Here is a 21,843-nt window from a genome sequence, read left to right as displayed (position 1 = left end):
TCAACATTTTGGCCTGTGCCAGACATTTTTAGAGAGAGTTAAAGTGATAGAAAAAGAGAAAAAAGTTTTCAGAACTTTTTAGAAAGACAGAAAAAACTTTTTAAACTTTTAAGAACTTTTTGAAAGTTTAGAAGTACTTTTCAGCACTTTAGAAAAGAGTGAAAAGAGGAAATGCAAAACTTTTTAGTTATGTGTACACACACTGAACTTGTTTTGTATATTTTTCTCTTATGAAAAGTACAATGACAAGAGTGGTAAGTAGTCTCAAAGCACTTATCCCACCGCTGCACAGCCAATGTAGGAGGCTGGACTGGCTTGTAGTGAGTACCAAGGGGTACTTGCACCTTGCACCAGGCCCAGTTATCCCTTATTAGTGTATAGGGTGTCTAGCAGCTTAGGCTGATAGATAATGGTAGCTTAGCAGAGCAGCTTAGGCTGAACTAGGAGACGTGTGAAGCTACTACAGTACCACAAGTGTCACTTGCACAATATCATAAGAAAACACAATACACAGTTATACTAAAAATAAAGGTACTTTATTTTTATGACAATATGCCCAAGTATCTTAGAGTGTACCCTCAGTGAGAGGATAGGAAATATACACAAGATATATGTACACAATACCAAAAATATGCAGTATAGTCTTAGAAAACAGTGCAAACAATGTATAGTTACAATAGGCTGCAATGGGGACACATAGGGATAGGGGCAACACAAACCATATACTCCAAAAGTGGAATGCGAACCACGAATGGACCCCAAACCTATGTGACCTTGTAGAGGGTCGCTGGGACTATTAGAAAATAGTGAGAGTTAGAAAATTAGCCCTCCCCAAGACCCTGAAAAGTGAGTGCAAAGTGCACTAAAGTTCCCCCAAAGACAAAGAAGTCGTGATAGAGGAATAATGCAGGAAAGACACGAACCAACAATGCAACAACGGTGGATTTCCAATCTAGGGTACCTGTGGAACAAGGGGACCAAGTCCAAAAGTCACAAGTAAGTCGGAGATGGGCATATGCCCAGGAAATGCCAGCTGTGGGTGCAAAGAAGCTTCTACTGGACAGAAGAAGCTGAGGTTTCTGCAGGAACGAAAAGGGCTAGAGGCTTCCCCTTTGGTGGACGGATCCCTCTCGCCGTGGAGAGTCGTGCAGAAGTGTTTTCCCGCCGAAAGAACGCTAACAAGCCTTGCTAGCTGCAAATCGTGCAGTTAGCGTTTTTGGACGCTGCTGTGGCCCAGGAGGGACCAGGAGGTCGCAAATTGGACCAGGAGGTAGAGGGGACGTCGAGCAAGACAAGGAGCCCTCTCAGCAGCAGGTAGCACCCGGAGAAGTGCCAGAAACAGGCACTACGAGGATGCGTGAAACGGTGCTCACCCGAAGTTACACAGAGGAGTCCCACGTCGCCGGAGACCAACTTAGAAAGTCGTGCAATGCAGGTTAGAGTGCCGTGGACCCAGGCTTGGCTGTGCACAAAGGATTTCCGCCGGAAGTGCACAGGGGCCGGAGTAGCTGCCAAAGTCGCGGTTCCCAGCAATGCAATCTAGCGAGGTGAGGCAAGGACTTACCTCCACCAAACTTGGACTGAAGAGTCACTGGACTGTGGGAGTCACTTGGACAGAGTTGCTGGATTCGAGGGACCTCGCTCGTCGTGCTGAGAGGAGACCCAAGGGACCGGTAATGCAGCTTTTTGGTGCCTGCGGTTGCAGGGGGGAGATTCTGTCGACCCACGGGAGATTTCTTCGGAGCTTCTAGTGCAGAGAGGAGGCAGACTACCCCCACAGCATGCACCACCAGGAAAACAGTCGAGAAGGCGGCAGGATCAGCGTTACAGAGTTGCAGTAGTCGTCTTTGCTACTTTGTTGCAGTGTTGCAGGCTTCCAGCGCGGTCAGCAGTCGATTCCTTGGCAGAAGGTGAAGAGAGAGATGCAGAGGAACTCTGATGAGCTCTTGCATTCGTTATCTAAAGTTTCCCCAGAGACAGAGACCCTAAATAGCCAGAAAAGAGGGTTTGGCTACCTAGGAGAGAGGATAGGCTACTAACACCTGAAGGAGCCTATCAGAAGGAGTCTCTGACATCACCTGGTGGCACTGGCCACTCAGAGCAGTCCAGTGTGCCAGCAGCACCTCTGTTTCCAAGATGGCAGAGGTCTGGAGCACACTGGAGGAGCTCTGGACACCTCCCAGGGGAGGTGCAGGTCAGGGGAGTGGTCACTCCCCTTTCCTTTGTCCAGTTTCGCGCCAGAGCAGGGCTAAGGAGTCCCTGAACCGGTGTAGACTGGCTTATGCAGAATTGGGCACATCTGTGCCCAAGAAAGCATTTCCAGAGGCTGGGGGAGGCTACTCCTCCCCTGCCTTCACACCATTTTCCAAAGGGAGAGGGTGTAACACCCTCTCTCAGAGGAAGTCCTTTGTTCTGCCATCCTGGGACAAGCCTGGCTTGACCCCAGGGGGGCACAAACCTGTCTGAGGGGTTGGCAGCAGCTGCAGTGAAACCCCTGAAAAGGCAGTTTGGCAGTACCAGGGTCTGTGCTACAGACCACTGGGGTCATGGAATTGTGCCAACAATGCCAGGATGGCATAGAGGGGGCAATTCCATGATCTTAGACATGTTACATGGCCATATTCGGAGTTACCATTGTGAAGCTACATATAGGTAGTGACCTATATGTAGTGCACGCGTGTAATGGTGTCCCCGCACTCACAAAGTCCGGGGAATTGGCCCTGAACAATGTGGGGGCACCTTGGCTAGTGCCAGGGTGCCCTCACTCTAAGTAACTTTGCACCTAACCTTTACCAGGTAAAGGTTAGACATATAGGTGACTTATAAGTTACTTAAGTGCAGTGTAAAATGGCTGTGAAATAACGTGGACGTTATTTCACTCAGGCTGCAGTGGCAGGCCTGTGTAAGAATTGTCAGAGCTCCCTATGGGTGGCAAAAGAAATGCTGCAGCCCATAGGGATCTCCTGGAACCCCAATACCCTGGGTACCTCAGTACCATATAGTAGGGAATTATAAGGGTGTTCCAGTAATCCAATGTAAATTGGTAAAATTGGTCACTAGCCTGTTAGTGACAATTTGAAAGAAATGAGAGAGCATAACCACTGAGGTTCTGATTAGCAGAGCCTCAGTGAGACAGTTAGTCACTACACAGGTAACACATTCAGGCACACTTATGAGCACTGGGGCCCTTGTGAACAGGGTCCCAGTGACACATACAACTAAAACAACATATATACAGTGAAAAATGGGGGTAACATGCCAGGCAAGATGGTACTTTCCTACAGGGACTATGTAAACTGTGTCAAAAGATTAAATTGAAAGAGTCCAAAAATAATGAGAGGAGAGGAGAACAAAATAGAGAAAGATTCTATAGAGAAGATTTGAGGAGAAGGCAAAATGCTGAAAAAACAGAGCTGTGAAACTGTTGATGGTAAAGAAGTGTGATGACATATTTAGTCATCAGAGGATGGTTTGATAGAGCAAAATGTATTATTTAAAATTGAATAATGAATGTTTATGTATTTTGAATAATGAATAATGTAGAAAAAGATTAATGTAGAAAAATAATGTGCACATTTGAAAATGTGCCCACGGAGAGCGATCACCAAGATTCACGAATGTGCTAATAAAATGAATAGGATATAAGAAATAGAGAAAATATTGAAATAATGTAGTAGTATGTCATATTGAAAGATATATCTTGTGTTTTGCATTATATTGTAGAGCTTAACTTAGCCAAAGTCGTGGCCTAGTTTTGCCAGGCCTCATGCAGAAGCTGAATATTAACATTAAAATAAAAAATGCTGACAAATCAGACTAACCATGAACTGCTCATTGTTTAATCAAATGTTTTTAACTGAAACCTCTGCATGAACTGACAGACCGGAGACGATGGAAACCAGAATGTATCAACTACGGTGTAAAGCATCCACAACGTACTTTCCCAGGACTCGAACAATAGACACTGACTGGAGAAGAAGATGCAACATTTTCGATACCTGACGAGCCGGGTGATGAGGACATCGCAAAGTGGACCAATCAACAGTCTGAGAACTGTACAATATTAAAATGTATAAATTTGGAGTAAATAGGCACAGAGGTGACAGAGTCATAACTGGTGATTAATTGACCAATTAGGAATTGGGGGATAGTCTGGGCGACTTTGATATAATGCTGTGACAAAGGGGGGAAAACTTCAGAACAGATGAGATGCAACTACAAATGAGACGGATAGATAGAGATGCCCAGGCGATTCGAGATTCTGTCACTGGGCTCAAGTTCTTGAAAGCCTGATATGATGCTGATCAATTGATGACCTGAGGACGAAGACTGACTTGTTGCTGATCCATTTCGAGGATAGGTAAATATGACAATGTGACTGAATTAACTTTGTGCCTTTTCTTTCTAGGTACCAACTGCGCTGTTTTAATAGTTTTTCTCTTAGCTAGGTGTTTTCCAAATTCATGTTCTAAACTGTTTTCTCACGAAGTCCCACATGCTGATGCTAATCTGGGTTAGGTGAGGTTTCTACCTTATGACATTGACAAACACAGAGACAAATGATTGACAAACTGATTTGCTAAACTCTGCTACTTATGTCGACTTATTCATTCCTGATTCAATTATTGACCTATGCTACTGCTTTAGAATGTACTCTGATGCAAGTTTCGATTAGACTATGTTTTTGGCACCTCCTATGAATTAATATGAAAGTTGAACTAATTTCCATGAATTAGTATTGTAACTAATAGGGAATAAAACTACTAAAATCTTTAACTGAGTTGTGGTTATTCATGAGTGGAGGGTCATGGAGTGTTATTGTTTCTGATTCATACATGTCAATGACTAATGGTTATTGAATTGCATATTCATTATTAATGTGACTACCATTAGCCTAGGTAGGATACTCCATGCGAATCAAAAGGTTCATCGACCTATACGGGTCGCCTTGTAAATTTACTTGCTAAGGACCAGGCGCGCTAGCACAACCATTTGAATTATCCTCCTCATATATGCTACATGTCAGTTGCAGTAGCCCAGGAAGAGTTTCGTAGGCACTCTGCGTGGTTTATGGGAAGAATACAACAAAAATGTATATGTTTGTCAGTTTATTGCTGTTGCCCACATTTTATTTGCATATTTCCTCAAACAGCACGACCCAGAGTTCTCTTAATAGGGCATCTCAAATTCCTGGAAGAGAGAGATTGGTTAGCCTAGTGTGTGGGAATCCAAATGGTTACTTGATGGTTCATAGGTCATAGGTCTTTCTGGCCTCTATATTGGTTGTACTTTTCTATGTGTTTATGAGAATGCACACTGTTTGTACTTTTATTCAAAGTAAACAAGTTCTTTCCAGCTTCTTCATAGTTACTGATACGATGGTCATAGTGCACCACCTACTAACAGGATGTTTGATTTAATGACACTTATGGCTACAAATCCTCTGTAGGTCCCTGTAGTAAAAAAAAGTACAGCAAAGTTTAAATAGTCCTCAGGGCAAACCACATACGGGCTAGTGGCATTGTTTTGAATTTGATCCTCATCCTAGGAGTGACTTTATGCTCCATGTATAGGACTGCAAGAGTAGTTTCCAGTCTAATCGATCGTGAAAGATGAAATAATGGTAGTATGTGAGCACGTCTGGTTGCTGATTGTCAATGGTCTATTTGTGATTTTACCATTATCTTCATTTTGTTGTAACTCGTTTTATGTGATTCCTCTCTGTTTAACCGGAAAGGCTGTCTAATTGGTGCTGCAATCTATATGAAAAAACAACAGATGATGGATGGAATGCAGACCAAATCAAATATTCACCCCCAGTCACAGATCTGGGTTTAGTCCATGATGTTTTTTTTTTGCTTGCCATTACCTTCCAGTTTGGACCCCAGCATATGCAAATCAGTCTGACCTGTAGTGCTTATATATATATATATATATATATATATATATATATATATATATATATATATATATATATATATATATTTATATGTACCTGAAGCAACTCGTATCTTGTATGCAGGACTACAGTCTGGGGCAAAATAGCCATGGAAGCAGGCAGTTCTATACTAGGGAGCCCAGCCACCATGGCAAGGTAGAGGTGCATAACAAGAAATGTTTGGTGGTCTGCACACCAATATCGGCTTGGGGCCCAAGGTCTGCTTTTTTAATAGTCTCAGCTGCACTTTACTATGAATTAGAGTCCCCACCCCCACCTCGTCCTTTCCCGTCTAGTGCTCACCATTTCTGTACCACTGGATCTCAGGCTGGAAGCGCTTGATGGTAGGACAGATGATGACAGTGACACCCAGGCTCTTCGTTTCTCCTTCTCGACCAAAGGCTACTTCAAACGTGTTCAAAAAGTGAATATCAAATCTGGGGCTATATCCGTATGGGCTGACGCCAACTGTGAGAGAAAGATTAAGAAATACATTTAGGTCAGTTAATCAAATATATTCAATGTCATGATGCAAGAGATAATGGAGCGATCAAGTGGTGGGACACTTTACAACCTAGTTGAAATTGATACTGTTTCCAATTTCACTGAAGTGTGCAGACCTTATGACAATCAGTTGCTATTATAAGCAGTAGAAGCGGAGGCATGCAAGAATCCAGCCGTTCAGAGATATCATCAAACCAGGCTTTTAGGATATTACACACTCTCCTGAATTTATCATCTCTTTCCTACTTAGAGAACCGGGGTCATTTCTAACAATATTGATATGTGGATGCAAGCATGGATGACTGACTGAACTGGATGGATGGGCATATATATGAGTGAAGGATTTTAGGATGATTGATGGATAAATGGCTATATATATATATATATATATATGTGTGTGTATTACCTAATGGTGGTTGCCAGTAGGCAGTTATTGTTAGGACCATGTTTCCATAGGAAAAGCGTTTTTTAACTTGCATATATCTTTGGCACCTTTTGACGAATCTTCACAAAATCTTCCCCAAAAAAAGTGATGCAGTGATTTCTGTTGCACATGGAAAGTTTTGGGGTGATCTGTCAAGAGGGGGCCGAGAAAAAGGGGGCTAAAAAAAGGTGACGTTTCCCATGTTAATTTCCATCAGATTTTTTAGAACCACTGGACGGCATTACATTAAATTAGGCTGAAAGCTAGCTGTTGGTATGCAGATTACGTTTTTGCTTATTTGGTGTGAATCCGTTCAGTAGTTTTTGAGAAATGTAGGGAAATTCAAATTTGTATATCTCTGGCCGGTAAGTATTCGCAAACAAAGACAAGCTTGTGCAGGTAAACGCACAGCTCAGATTGGCTGCCAACACTTCAAACGAGGAAGTGTTGGCAGCCATCTTGGGACTCTGCTTTGGCCGAGTTCCAGAACAAACAGTATAAATAAAATAAAAGAGGCCAGGGTAGAGACACCCTGACCCCTTAGCACTGGTGGAGGGATCCCAGAGGGACACCCCCAGATAAAAATATATATATATATATATTTTTTTGTCCCAAGTTCACAATATTTGCAGCAAAAAAACTAAAAAGAAAATGCAAGCACAAACTTCCCTACTTGTTTTTTATAGGCCCCTGTGTGGGCCAGGTCCTGGGGGCATTAGTATTTTAGTGTGGGGGGACTCCCGCCCCCCCCCACAGCCCTGGGACCTCCACACCCCGGGGCCTGTATTTAAATGTACGCGGATACCACAGACCCTCCACACCCCAGGGACTACCACCTCTCCGGGGCATCGATTCTAATGTAAGTGGGGGGCCGTGGCCCCCTCCACACCCAGGGGACCACCACCTCCCCAGGGCAATGAATTTAATGTAAATGAGGGGGCCCATGGACCCCCAGGGGAACATCATCTCTCTGGAGCATTGATTCTAATGTAAGCGGGGGTGGGGCGCCACGGCCCTCCGCACCCTGGGGATCTCCGCCCCCCAGGCACAATAAGAAAACAATGGAAAAGGAGTCTGTTTTGAACCCCCTTAGCCCCAGGGACCACTACCTCCTTGGGGCAATGTCCATGTTGGAGGGGGGCCCCCCTCTTGGAGCCACAGATGGCCCTGGAGACTGCCACCCCTCAGGGCTGGCTCCTGCTATGTCTCAGGGTGCCCATACCCAGGTCATGGCTGTTTGCTGTGGCTTAGCTGCAGTGCTGCAGCTGCAGCTAGGCCACAGCAAACACGCTACTGTTTGACAGCGGTACCTTTAAAGCAGGTCCCCCTGTCAAACAGCAGAGTTTTCATGAAATGCTTCAGCAAGCAAGGAGCTGCAGACAAAGCAGCTCTGTGCTTCCTAAAGCAATGGCACTGCAGGGGAAGCTTAAGGCTCCCCTTGCAGTGTCAGGTAGCCTGTGAAGGGCATTTCATTAAAAGAAGAAAAAAAGAATAAATAAATAAATTAGGAGGGACCGCGGGGGAGCCCTTGAGGGCTCCTTCTCAGTCTCAGATAGCCCATAGATGGCTGGAAAAAAATAACCCTTTGGGGGTTCGAGTACAGATGGACTTTTTTTTTTTTTTAATGCTATGTTTAAAAAAAACAATACATTTTTAAATTTCAAATTGGACACAAATAACTCATAATAAATATATCAGACATCAAAGACTAAAAAACTCTCTCCCTCTCACTTTCTTTCGCTTTCTCAGTCCCCCACTCGCACACCTACTTAGACACTTATGCACCCACTCACAGAGCCACTCAGACCTCATGCACTCACTCACAGCCCCAGTCAGACCTTCACAAACCCACTCAGACCCACTCAGACAGTTACGCACCAACTACACACACACAGACCATCACACACCCACTCACAGACCCACTGGCACTCTGATGAACCCACTCATAGACCCGTGCACATACTGACACACCCACTAAAACTCTGATTTATGCACTCTCACACCTAGACAGACACTCTGGCAGCCACTCTTACCCCCAGATTCTCACACCCAGAGAGGCACAGCCAACTTCCGCTGTGCATGCGCAAAGGGCCACACACAGCATCGGGTTGGGTGGTTAGGGAAAGTTGACCGCAGGGACTGGCTGCAGCCAGCCATTGCGGGCAACCCCTTACTGCACACAGGAGAAGACCGTCCACAGTGCAAGGTTGGGTGTTTATAGGAGATTGGCCCTGTGGCCAACCACTGCCGCGCACAACTGAAGGCCGAGTTGGTGGTTGGATTCACGTATAGCAATGAAAATTACCATATGTTAAAAGAACATAGAAATTCACAGAAAAAAAGGTTATAGGGACGTTATAGTTAGGTTCTGAATTTCCTCGTCTAAATCCACAGAAAGTCAGCAGCTAGAGTTCTTTCAAGTAACTAAAACTCACGCCCCAAGGTATCTAAAACTCGCACCTTCTCCATGCACAGCTAATTAATCCACATATTATGTCATTGATGACATATTCTATGCCATCTTTCATATTCTCACTGCAACATTTGCAAAAAAGTATTGATGAGACAAGTGTACATGGCGAGGGCACGATTTATAGTTACCTTAGGACGTGAGTTTTAGTTACTTGAATGAACTCTAAACGTAACTGCTGAATTTCTATGGTTTTGTACGAGTAAATTCAGAACCTAACTATAACGTCCCTGTAACCTTTGTTTTTTTCAGTGAATATATATATATATATATATATATATATATATACACACCCACACACACAAACACACACACACATATATGTATGTATATAAATAGGCCCCTCTTTTGCTCTTTAGTCAGAATTAAAAGATTATTTGTGTAAACCAGCCTTGCCAAGTTTCCCGAGGTTCGTGCGTAATGCGCTCCTCCAGTTCTGATTTTTCCGTTTGAATTCAGGGACTTGTAGTTTTATTTATTTCACTATAAAACAGGACTACAAATCCCAGAATTCAAAGGAAAAAACCTGGAGTGGAGCAGCACATCACGCATGGACTGGGAAACTTGGCAGCTATGTATAAAATTCAGACTTTTGGGGAGCCTTGTGCTTCAGCCTGTTACCTTAGCTATCCCTGGCCAGGAAAGTGTCACACTGCTTTTGGTGATGCACTCTCCTAAGCAAAACTTTTAACCTATAAAAAAATATAGTGGTCAGAAGTCTGGTAGATAGGCCAGGTAAGGCTTAAAGACACTATGAGAGGGCTTAAAAGCTGTGGGAGCCGATGCGCAAATGTAATCTGGAAATAGCAACAACATGAACAGATTTTTAAATAGCCTTATTTATGGTGGAAGAGGGTGAATGCATTGGTCACGGATGATCACTGCACAACTGAGCACTTCTTGAGCTACTGCTATTAAACCTTTAGCGAAGAAGCACTCTCTCCAGTGGATGGTGCTGCGATCACCATAGAAAGAGGACTTGCTGGTATATTAGTCACACTGTTGGGCTTATGGGAGTAACAGTTAGAATTTGTAATCATTCCGTTTTCAAACGATCACCTTTACAATTGGATAACTGCAATTATGTGAAAATAAGGAAAACACTACAATATTTTTAGTATTCTCATATAGTATTATGGAATCGCTAGCCGAAGAAAACATTCCAGAGGGAATGGAACCACCCTCCATCCTGCTCTGGATAGACACAGGGAAGTAAATATTTGGTGAGAGCAAAGGCAGGTCTGGAGCCCAATTATCTGTAGTAGGCAGATACATGGACAAACCAGACGGTCTTGTAGTCTTTTCTGCTATGGACACCTCTGTTTTTGTATAACCTAGATATATAATAATTTTAGAACATAGGTTCCATCACTCAGGGGCATGAGTTTGAGCTGTCTAGTAGTGCACTATAAAACACTGTTGGCTGTAAAGTTAAGCCTCTACAATGTATATTTAAGCACACATACTTGATCACCATGTCATTATAGGTGGTCTGTATAGCACCTACTTTCTGATTAGTATACCTCATTTTCGTTTTTGAAAATAATGGCCCGGAAAGATCACAATCGCATACTATCGTGCAGTTGAACATAAACTTGGTATAACTAAAACTAAACAGTGGGTGCTGCTCTTTTAAAATGTACACAACCACATCTCGGATTGAGCATTGGGCATAAATGATGGGAAAAACCCCTTCAAAAGAGTGATTGGTGATCATGAGGGCAGGGCTGTTCTATGTAGAAAGTTCTTAACACATTTACTATCATTTTGCATTGAGGATGTGTCTCCTTTTTGGCACAGCCTCAATGCAACCTGTTATTTGTAGTGTGAAAAGCTATGCAAATAGGATTTGCGTGGGATTTTTTTCAAAAAGTAGCATGGGCAGTGCAAAGCGCTGCCTTTCATTACTTTTGCATTAGATTATCGTTCTCCCATGCATTCTCAAGCATCCACCCATGGATTTTGGCATATTCCCAGATTTATTAAAAGTAGTAAACCTAGGAATGCGTAAACGATCTAGGCCTCACTGAAGCAGGTGTAACATGGAGAAAAATCTTTCTGTAGCATACATAGAAAGAGAAAAGTGTCTTTATGGATTGTTTCTGTGCAGGGAACTATCCCTTCTTGCTCAGAAAACAATTCTGCCTGTGCTGCAGGCATCCTTGCACATTGATGCTAGGCAGCACATAGTGCACCAGCGCTAGGAGATAGCAGAAAGGTGCCATTTCTTAATTGATGAGGTTAATTTCTGCTGTCTTTCATTCATGCAACGCAAAGCAGCAAATTTGCTTGCTGTCCTGCATTGCACAAAAAATAGTAAATCTGCCCCTTCATGTCAAAATCTGTACCACAGAAGCTTGGAACTCTATGATATCTAAGGTTGGACTGAGAGAGCAAATAGGCGTGAGCACCATTTTAAAAGTGCCCCCCATTAGCAAATCACATAGCTGAAAATGTGGCCCACATTTGTAAATCAGATCAGTTTTAAAATTTTAGGGACACAGTATAATTGTTTTGCAATGAATGGAAGACTGCATGGATTTGAGCATGTGCATGCAATGTTTGCGTTAATACCAGAGAACTCAATAGACCATAAAACAAGCCCATAAACAGCCAATCATTCGCAATGCCAATTGGTCTCTGCAATCCGGGAGGACATGGGAAGGGGACCAGAGCAGCAGCTGAACACAAGAGTCCAGAGGGAGCCCAGGGCAGAGGGAGTGGATGAGCAGCAGCACCACCAGCCAGGCCTGTCCCAGGCTATGGGAGGCGGGAGACGGAGGCAGGCACACTGCGGAAGTGGATTGCAGGGGGTAACAGACCAACCAAAGCAAGAATGGAAGCGTAGGCGGCCTCTGCAGCCTGAAATACGGAGGAAGGAGAAGCATGGGATATGAAAAAAAAATACAGCGCTCAGTGCTAATGAGAACACAAGCTCTCCTGAGGAGGCCTCCTAAATGAATAAAAAAGTTTGTAAATTGATCATAAAATGATGACAAGTGGAAGGATAGTGTACTGGGTTTCTGCTCTCAGGGAGGGGAAACCTGCGGAAAAGGCATAACAAATGCATGCAATGGACAAATGGAGATGAAGAGTGGGAGAGCGATGATGGAACCAACAAATGGGAAGCTTATAAGTGGGCTTAAGCCCACAAAGTAGATCCAGCATGATTCTTCCCGAGACAGCACGTGTGCCGCATAGAGCCAAGACCTAAGAAAAGCTCATACATAGATCTGTGAGACCGGGCTTCAGGCAGTATCAGACTGCTCTAAAGGCCAGTACGGGCCTGATTATACAACCAGTGATACTCCATTGGCAAATGCGATTTCATATTTCATTATGGTTTTCAGCATTAAAATTAAAAATCTGTTAGCAGTTGGTAGGATCAATTTCTGGGAGGAGGCAGAATCGAATTCTGGGATGAAAGGATTAAAAGGTTTATTAACTCCTCTGAGACGTTTTAAAAAGGTGGCTGGCCTGACACACTTGTTACTTGGATTTGATAATTTTGGCAGATGAGTCCATAAAGTCCTACCTCTCATTCCCCCATCAGAAAATATCCTTCTGAAATAATTAACGTCCTTAGCTGCTTTCACTGTAACATGATTTTACGAGGAGCCACTCTTCTGAAGCTCATGGCATCCAATTGTCTCATAGTTTTTGAGATAGAAACAATATAACACCTTATAGCTTTTTTCTGCTGGGATGAATTAATTATTTAATTGCACCTCCTGGGTTGGAGAGAAACCCAATTACCTAATGCAAGTTGCCATGAAGGAATCATTTGGCCTTGCTCAGCCCTAAAGATGTCTACACAAAGGTAGCTAATTAGAGGGAAAGAGTTGTAGGACAGAACGCTGCCTGGCAAATTTCTTCTCATCACCTGATTCTATTTAGCGATGCATAGCTCCTCTTGCCTGTATGAGTCAGTGCTTTTGCTCTTACTAGATAGTATAGAAATCTACTTGCTGGCTGGGCAAAAGTATTATCCTGGTTACTCTGGGGAAGGATCACATTTAAACAGAGTTATGTCTTGCAAACAGTACAACACCCCCATTTTGGAATTTCCTTGCAGTGAACTGTAAAGTATTTCCTTTGTCACAAGACACCTTTCCAGGATATGAAATAAGCCATAATGTTGGGTTCACTGGAGTTGGGGGACACTTTGAGAATAGTTTTGAATGGTGTAGAGGTTCCTACCAAGAACAGTCTACTCTGTACTATTTAAGGTTACAAATCCATACATAGCTGACTGAACCTCAGGACAAGCAAGGACAGGATAAATGCGAAATACTTCCCCATTACTTTTGCAGAAGAAATTCTGCTTGCTGGAGTAAAACTGTCAGTGTTGTCTCAAAATTATGACTAAGTCCGTTGGACCTGGCCCTTTTTGCAGGGTCATCCCCAAACATTTTTCCTCCTTCCTCCTAGTTTTCCTGACCTGTTTTTGTTGGCTTTAGGACTCAGGACACTTTGCCACTGCTAACCAGTGCTAAAGTGCATATGCTTTCTCTTAAATTGTATTGGTGATTGATTTATCCATGATTGGCATATATGATTTACTAGTAAGTCCCTAGTGAAGTACACCAGAGGTGCCCAGGGCCTGTAAATCAAATGCTACTAGTGGGCCTGCAGCACTGATTGTGCCACCCACGAGTAGCCCTGTAAACATACGTCAGACCTGCCACTGCAGTGTCTGTGTGGGCAGATTGTAACTGCCAGTTCGACCAGGCAAGTGTAGCCACTTGCCAGGGTCAAACCTTCACTTTTACTACATGTAAGGCACCCCTAAGGTAGTCCCTAGGCAGCCCCATGGGCAGGGTTCAGTGTGTGTGAAAGGTAGGACATTTACTGATGTGTTTTACATGTCCTAATAGTGGAATACTGCTAAATTCAGTTTTCACTTTTGCAAGGCGTATCTCTCCAATAGGTTAACATGGGGATTGCCTTGAAATATCTGTTCAGTGTAATTTCCCACTGGCAGCAATAGAGATATGGAATTTGGGTCTCTGAACTCACAATCTAAAAATACATATTTTACTGTAGCTGGTTTTAGATTGTAAGTTTGAAAATGCCACTTTTAGAAAGTGGACATTTTCTTGCTCAACCATTCTGTACCTCTGCCTGTCTGTGGAATACACCTTTGGGTCAGGATGACAGTTGGGCTGTTAGTGAATTCACTCTAGGGAGCTGGGGTGTGCCCTGCATATCCTGATAGGTCTTCCTGGGCTAGAGTGGTGGGAGGAGCTGACACTTGCACCTGAATAGGGCTGTGCCTGTCTATACACAAAGTAGTGTCCGGGGCCAGGGCAGGAAAAGGAGGATCTTGTGCACTACAAAGACTTTCCTTTGACGTTGGCCTACTTCAAAGGCAGAAGAGAGTATAGTATTGGACCAAAAACCCCAGACTTTTAGAAAACGTCTGGATCGAGAGGAGACTCTGCCAAGGAGAAGAGCTGTGAGGAGGAGTAATGCTCCTTTGCTGTGTGTGCTCTGCTGGTTTGGCCTATAGTTGCTGCGTCTGCTTTGGAGAGGACAAAGACTGGACTTTGCTGGGCATCCTGCTTGTGAAGTTTCTCAAGGGCTTGGACTGAGCTTGCCTCCTGTTAAGAATCCTCAGGGACATCAAAGACTTCACCTGACAGCTCCTGGGTCTGCCGCAGCACCTGTAGCCCCGTGGCATGACCGTGAAGTTGCCTCATTGCTTCTTGACCCACTGGACTCATCAACCCCACCAGATCATAAGGAACTGACGCCGCCTCACCTCCACTGCCTCCGTAAGGAACCAACACCTCACCTCCTCTGCGTAGCAGTATGGAACCAACGCCTAACCTCCTGTACAGCAGTATGGAACTGACGCCTCACGGCTCCAGCGACGACTCACCTCCCCGTCTCCGTGCCACATCGTTGACTGTGTTTTGTTTCCAAGGCACTATATCTGGGGTCCGTACGAATCCGTGATCGGTGCCACACTCCATCGCAAGTGGCGATGGACTAGTGGTATTGACCCAATCAAGATGCCGTGAGAGCACCAGTTGGAGCTATTTTGTTTGTAAGCTCTTTAGTGGGATTTCATCTTTTAATATTCATATCTTTGCTTGTGTATGTTGGATTCTTGTCATTTCGGTCTTGTTTTACTTAGATAAATATTGACTATTTTTATAAACTGGTGTTGTGTCCATTTGTAGTGTTTTCACTGTGTTACTGGGTGTGGGTACAAACACTTCACGCATAGCCTCTGAGATAAGCCTGACTGCTTGCGCCAAGCTACCACGGGGTGAGCAGGGGATATCTCAGGAGTGTGATTCCCTTACCCTGACTAGAGTGAGGGTCCCTACTTGGACAGGGTGTTAAACGACTGCCAACTAAAGACCCCATTTCTAACAGAGTCCGTGCCTTGTTCTGTGGAAGAAAATTCTCTGGAGGAAAGTATGGGAACATTAGAGCTTAAATCTGATGGACAGTCTTTTTCTGGGCCCTTCAATATATATACATCAACAGAATGTAATAGCATGTCTATCCACTGACTATCACAGGCATCAACACATCACCAGGGCTGGTGCATCGTTATCACTTTTAGTGCTTGATGGTGAGCCAGAGGGCAACATACCATATAGGTGCGTTCATTTCATTGTCAAGCCATTTCTTCATGAGCATCGTCTGTTGAGCTACAATTTAATTGTAGAACATCTCAATGTTGTCCATTTCACTGTAATTTGTGCAATGAAAAAGGATGAAGGATTTAGAGGTGAATCATGCCCACCCCTCCTGGCTCACTTACAAGACATTGTTATCACACCAAGAGGAGTTTCCAACCATGACACCAGACAGATCTGGCTTGATCTGGGGTGTTGAGATCATCTGCAAGTCTATGGAGATTGAACTTGTCTTAGTACAAACTACCTGATGACAAGACGAAGTTACGCTTCCACCTCCAGGTGTTCTTTGAGCATAATGAAGGATCAATAGACTCCCCTGATACATTATAGACAGCAGGCAAGGCAACTGTAAGGGAGGAGACACACAAGATGCTCCGCAAACAAAAACCAGACTACAACTCGAGGTATATAAGCACTCTCTGCTCAGTTCTTCTTTTTGTACTCTGAAGAAACACCGAGAGCTTTACTACAAGCCAAACATGACCTTAAAGTGATATACATCTCCAAAGCTGAAACTGACCTTTTTCCGCCTCAAGCACAGGCATTGCAAACATGGTAAGAAGGATGGAATGCTCCTAGCCCTACAAACACAACAAAAGTTATCCTCTCACACCATACCAACCATCCTTCAAACAGACAGCACACCATGTACTCACCCACTTCAAATTACCAAGACCTTCAGGAGCTACTATGAAAAGCTATACTCCTCTGAGATCACTGGTTCCTAAGCCGAGACTTCCTCAGTCCTGGCTCAACACAATATCCCTCGACTCACTCCAGATCAGGGGCAGTTGTTTGGCATAAACATTACTGAGAAGGAGGTCAAAGGGTAAATAAATAGTCTCCCATACAGCAAATCCTCAGGCATGAATGGCTGCCCAGCCGGGTATTATAAGATGCATAAGGACTTCCAAACTCCTTTGCTTTGCAAAGCTTTTACGGAAACCCAGCCTGTGTCTGTCACACTGACAGAGGCTAATATTGTGACAATCACGCTCATCCCTTTAAGTCTGTCAAGGACCGACTGAGCTTCACTAACCACAGACCAGTCTCCTTGCTAAATGTCGACACAAAAATCATGGCCAAAATCCTAGTAAACTGGCTTAAACACACTCTGCCCTCACTTATACACCGGAATCAGGCACTTGTTGTCTCACATCGTTCCTTGGTGGTACATCTCCACACCCTGACCCATGTCCGTTGGGGGGGGGTCTGCAATGATAGGGATGAAAAACTTGCAGTTTCCTTTGAAATTGAAAAGAACTTCGACAGAGGGGAGTGAAAGTATATGTTCCATGTCCTCAGACAAATAGGACTGGGGCCAGAATTCATGAACTGGATTCAGGTACTTTAAATACATCCAGCAACATACTGTGGCCCTCAATAGCTATACGTCTGACATACATAGGGCACGAGGTAGGTATGCCCTCTTTCCCCCTTCCTATTCATCCTCACTTTGGAGACCCTGACGATAGTCCTTTAGGACTCACCTGACCTCATGGCATACCAACACCATGAGGTGTACATAAGGTTTCACTCTATGGCGATGACATTATAGATTCCCTCACAAAACCGACCTCCTCCTTGAAAGCTCTCATAGCACTTATTTCCCACATCTCTTCCTAGTCTGGTTACAAAGTGAATTGAGATAAGCGCATAGCCTTGCCACTAACTGACTACACAACACTGGCAGCTTTTGACGGACTACCAGTCAAATGGTACGGGTCGAAAACCCCTCTGAAGTATCTTGGGATAGACGTCTATCCAGGACTGACAAACAAGGTGCAGAACAACACAATACTGAGCACTCGCATGGGAAAAACAAAGCAGACCTACACCGTTGGTTGCACCTCAATCTCTCTCTCCGGGGAAGGGGCCATCTGATCAAAAGGAACGAGATGCCCAGATTTAACTATCTGTTCATCATGAGTCCCTTGCACATTTCTAACCGCATGATGGCAGCCATAGAGGAAGCTCTAAAAACATTCTTATGGGGGGGTGAAGAGTGCAAACCTCTGCTGAAGGTCGAGAAACTTCATGCTGTGACTGAGAAGGGCAGCATGAGACTGCAAAATGTACACACTTACAGGCTGGCATCACAACTCCGGTATGTCCTACATAGCTCCTTTAGACACTTTGAAGTGGGTGCAAATGGAAACAGCCTTCATCGAGGGACACCCGACAATTTGATAACATCGGATCTGGTGATGGCCTTCACAGTCCATGCCTGTCAGAAGGCGCACTCACTACTGTAGGTAAACCCAACACTACACACCCAGGCCCCCCTTTGGTACAAATGTTTTGTTATTATTTGCCGGCAAAGACCTCTCTGGGAGGCATTAGACTTTAAAGGCATTCACTCTGTATCAGATCTGATCGCTGGCAGAGTGTATAATTCCTTTGCAGAAGCCCAAGGTCAGTTTGACTCGCACACAAATTCCTTTTGGGACTATTAATGACTTGCCAAAGAAGGCTTTGATACCCTCCCACCCCACCGGTGGAACTGCAGCCTTCCCTGATTGTGGGAGTGGAGCACACATAAAGCAGGGGCTCTGGTCTGTGATGAACTACCAATATTCTGCCCCGGTCTTACAGACTCTGACGGCCTGGTGGTCTGACAGGCTGCAGATCATGTATTCCGATGTAGACTAGACGGATCTTCTAGTCACCCAAGATAGCTATCTCAGGGTAGCACGCTTTAAGTTCAGTTACTTTAAGGTGCTGCATTAATGCCACTGGACGCTTTGAGCCTCCAGTTCAGAGTCAAGGGTTTAGAGGAGAAGGGTTTAAGGGTAACAGTCGCAGTTTGACAACCTTTGTTCAAAATGGAGAAAAAGTCTGCTCTAGTCCATTGTGAGCCTCGCACCGATGAATATTCAGTCCTAATATGTAACCGGATCCCCCTTTTGTCTCTTCAGAAGAAAGTTTAATTCCTACACAGTCTGGCAGTGGCAAACCTTTTAGGCATCCGTCTGCACGTTCAAAGCAAATGAGGCAGAAATTAGAATAGCGCCTCAAAAAGGAAATAAATTAATTGCTTGTACTTGTAATATCGCAAGAACATGGAGCTAAAACCTTTGAAAATAAAGAAAAATTTACAGACGATAAGAAAGCAAATTTGAAGACTAGTAAATGCCTGTCTCTAGGGTGAGTACTCATCTTTGTCATATTACAAAATAGGTAGATGGACGAGGATGGCCCGACGAGAAGTTTATGTGACACCTTTACCCTTGAGACTGAACATATATATTATCATGTTTCTAAATGCTTTTTTTAAGTATAATATTTACCGTTTTGGCATTAAGTAATGTGGTGCTGAGTTATCAGAGATATTAAAATTGACAGTTCTATATATGCAAAGAACACATAGCATAAATCCGAGAATTTGCAAGTATTAATTACGTTTTTGAAAATTATTGCCGGTGTCATTATGGTGCCTGTAAGTCTTGCTAGTGAATTATCCATTCGCATTTGGCTGACTTTTGAGTTAAACTGAGCCGAACTGATTTTCAACAGATATTCCAAACATTTTTTCTGAAATCAAAGCACAGCAAATAATTCTTTGCACTTGATCCAGTACCATACAAATATAATTGAATCACATTTTTTTCAATATGCATGAGTTTTGCTATGCTGTTTAAGTCATTATCATACGTAGAAAATAGGAGTTTTTTCCAGAAATAGTTAAATGAAATTTAAAATAGTGGGTTATTTGAACTGCAAACGTGCTAATGCGGTACACAGTACAAAGGGCCTTGTCTATATGACTTGATTATCAGTAGGCTGTAAAAGGATTAAATATTTGCAATAACCAGGGTGAGGTTAAGTAATATCTTTTATTCCTTCGAGGCACCAAACGACCCTGCAACCAGCTAGAAAGGGAATGGACAGCCAGCTACAACACAAACAACAGAACTACCTACATGGCCGCACTCAGATGCTATCACCAGAAAATACAAGACACCAAGAAAAAAGCTAGTGGATTGCATCGAACGACGCTCCAACAGCTGCAAGGAGATCTTCTCAATCGTTAAAGATTTCACCTCTCCCTCAGCCACTGTCAACAACATTGCTACCTCCCAACAACTCTGTGACAACCTATCCAACTTCTTCTACAGCAAAACTGTAAGCATCTACAACAGCTTTGCACACCAATCTAATCCCAGAGAACTGATCGCTAACCTATCCCTCACCAACCAGGACAGCCACCTGACCCAATGGACAACCCTCACCAGAAGCGACACAGTGGCAATCATGCGGACCATCTACTCAGGGGCTACAACAGACCCATGCCTCCAACACATATACAGCCCTGGAACATCACCAATCAGCACCACCCTGATCCATTTCACCAAAACCTCCATCACATCCGTAACTTTCATGGATGAATGGAAACTTGCAGAAATCAACGCCCTCCTCAAGAAGCGCACAGCCATCTGGAATCAACTAAGCAACCTCCGACCAATCTCCCTGCTCCCCTGTCCAAAAAAAAGTGATTGATAAGGCCATCAACAATTAACTCACAACCAACCTCGAAATTCACCATCTTCTAGACAACACTCAATCAGGTTCCGAAAAAAAATCACAACACTCATTGTGGCCATTGACAACATTTGAATTACCCTGGACTCAGGAGAAACAGAGGCCCTCATCCTGCTCCACCTCTCCGAGGCCTTTGACACTGTCTCCCATGAGACACTCATCAGAAGACTCCAGGAGATTGGCATACAACGATCCACTCTCAAATGGTTCTGTTCCTTCATCACAGGAAGTACCCAAAAGAGTTGGGTTGCCACCCTTCACATCAAAGACCAAGAAACTGATAGTTGGAGTACTACAGGAGTCATCCCTCAGCCCTGCCCTTTTCAACATATACATGACACAGCTCACTAACATCATCCGATCACAAGACATCACCTTCATCTCCTACACTGATGACACCCAACTCATGTCCTTCTCTCTGACACACAAGACAACCACCAACAGAACCAACTTCACCAAACATATGAGCGTGGAAACAGACTGGTTGCAGAACAACTGCCTGAAAGTCAGCTCCAACAAGACGGACGTAATGGTCCTCTGCAACAAGAAATCCCGATGAGACTTTGCCTGGGGGACCATTGGAGCTAAGACCAACACTCATACTCACAGACCATACACAAAATCACTGGATCATACTAGATGACAAGGTCAACATGATGGCTCAAGTCAACACAGTGTGAACCTCCTGCTTCCATATCCTACTCACATTGTGAAGGAACGGTTGCCTCAAAACACCAGGTGGACCATCAGGCAAGCACTTATCACCAGCAGGCTGGATTACGGCAACACTCTTTATGCCAGAATCTCTAAACAACTCCTACATAACTCTAGAAAATCCAGAACACCACAGCAAGACTCATACTTGACCCCCCATGCCGCACCCACATCACACAGCACCTTAGGAAGCTTTATTGGCAGCCCATTCAGAAGCTCCACCAGTTCAAATTTCTCACATACACATACAAAGCCTTACACAGCACAGGACCAGAATACCTGAAAAGCTGCATACACTTTGACCAACCCACCAGACCCCAATGGTCTGCCTCACTCTCAAATGTACTACCTTCCTGCATCCTCAAAAGCGAAAATGGAGGTCACTCATTCTTCTACATCACACCTAAGACATGGAACAACCTCTCTCAACAGACCAGACCTTTCTTCTCAGTTCTTGAGTTCAACAAAAAGCTGAAGTCCTGGCTCTTCATATAAGCACCTTAGGGACCACACACCTACACATCTTCCCAAGTGCTTGGATACCCTCTCAGATGATTAGTGGGCTAAACAAATCAACATAACACATTTCAAC

General features: G+C 44.0%; 1 protein-coding gene across 3 annotated transcripts in view; it reads right to left on the bottom strand.

Annotated features, from left to right (window-relative positions):
* The window catches only part of MYOM1 (myomesin 1), a 650,420-nt gene that overhangs the window by 496,974 nt on the left and 131,603 nt on the right, over positions 1-21,843 (bottom strand). For all 3 annotated transcript variants that reach the window (XM_069219961.1, XM_069219960.1, XM_069219962.1), the window contains one exon: positions 6,242-6,406. In XM_069219961.1, the coding sequence (XP_069076062.1) occupies positions 6,242-6,406 (165 nt within the window). The remainder of the gene's footprint in view (positions 1-6,241; positions 6,407-21,843) is intronic.

This window comes from Pleurodeles waltl, chromosome 2_2, assembly GCF_031143425.1.
Source record: "Pleurodeles waltl isolate 20211129_DDA chromosome 2_2, aPleWal1.hap1.20221129, whole genome shotgun sequence".
Lineage (NCBI taxonomy): Eukaryota > Metazoa > Chordata > Amphibia > Caudata > Salamandridae > Pleurodeles > Pleurodeles waltl.
This window is presented reverse-complemented; position numbering and strand designations above follow the sequence as displayed.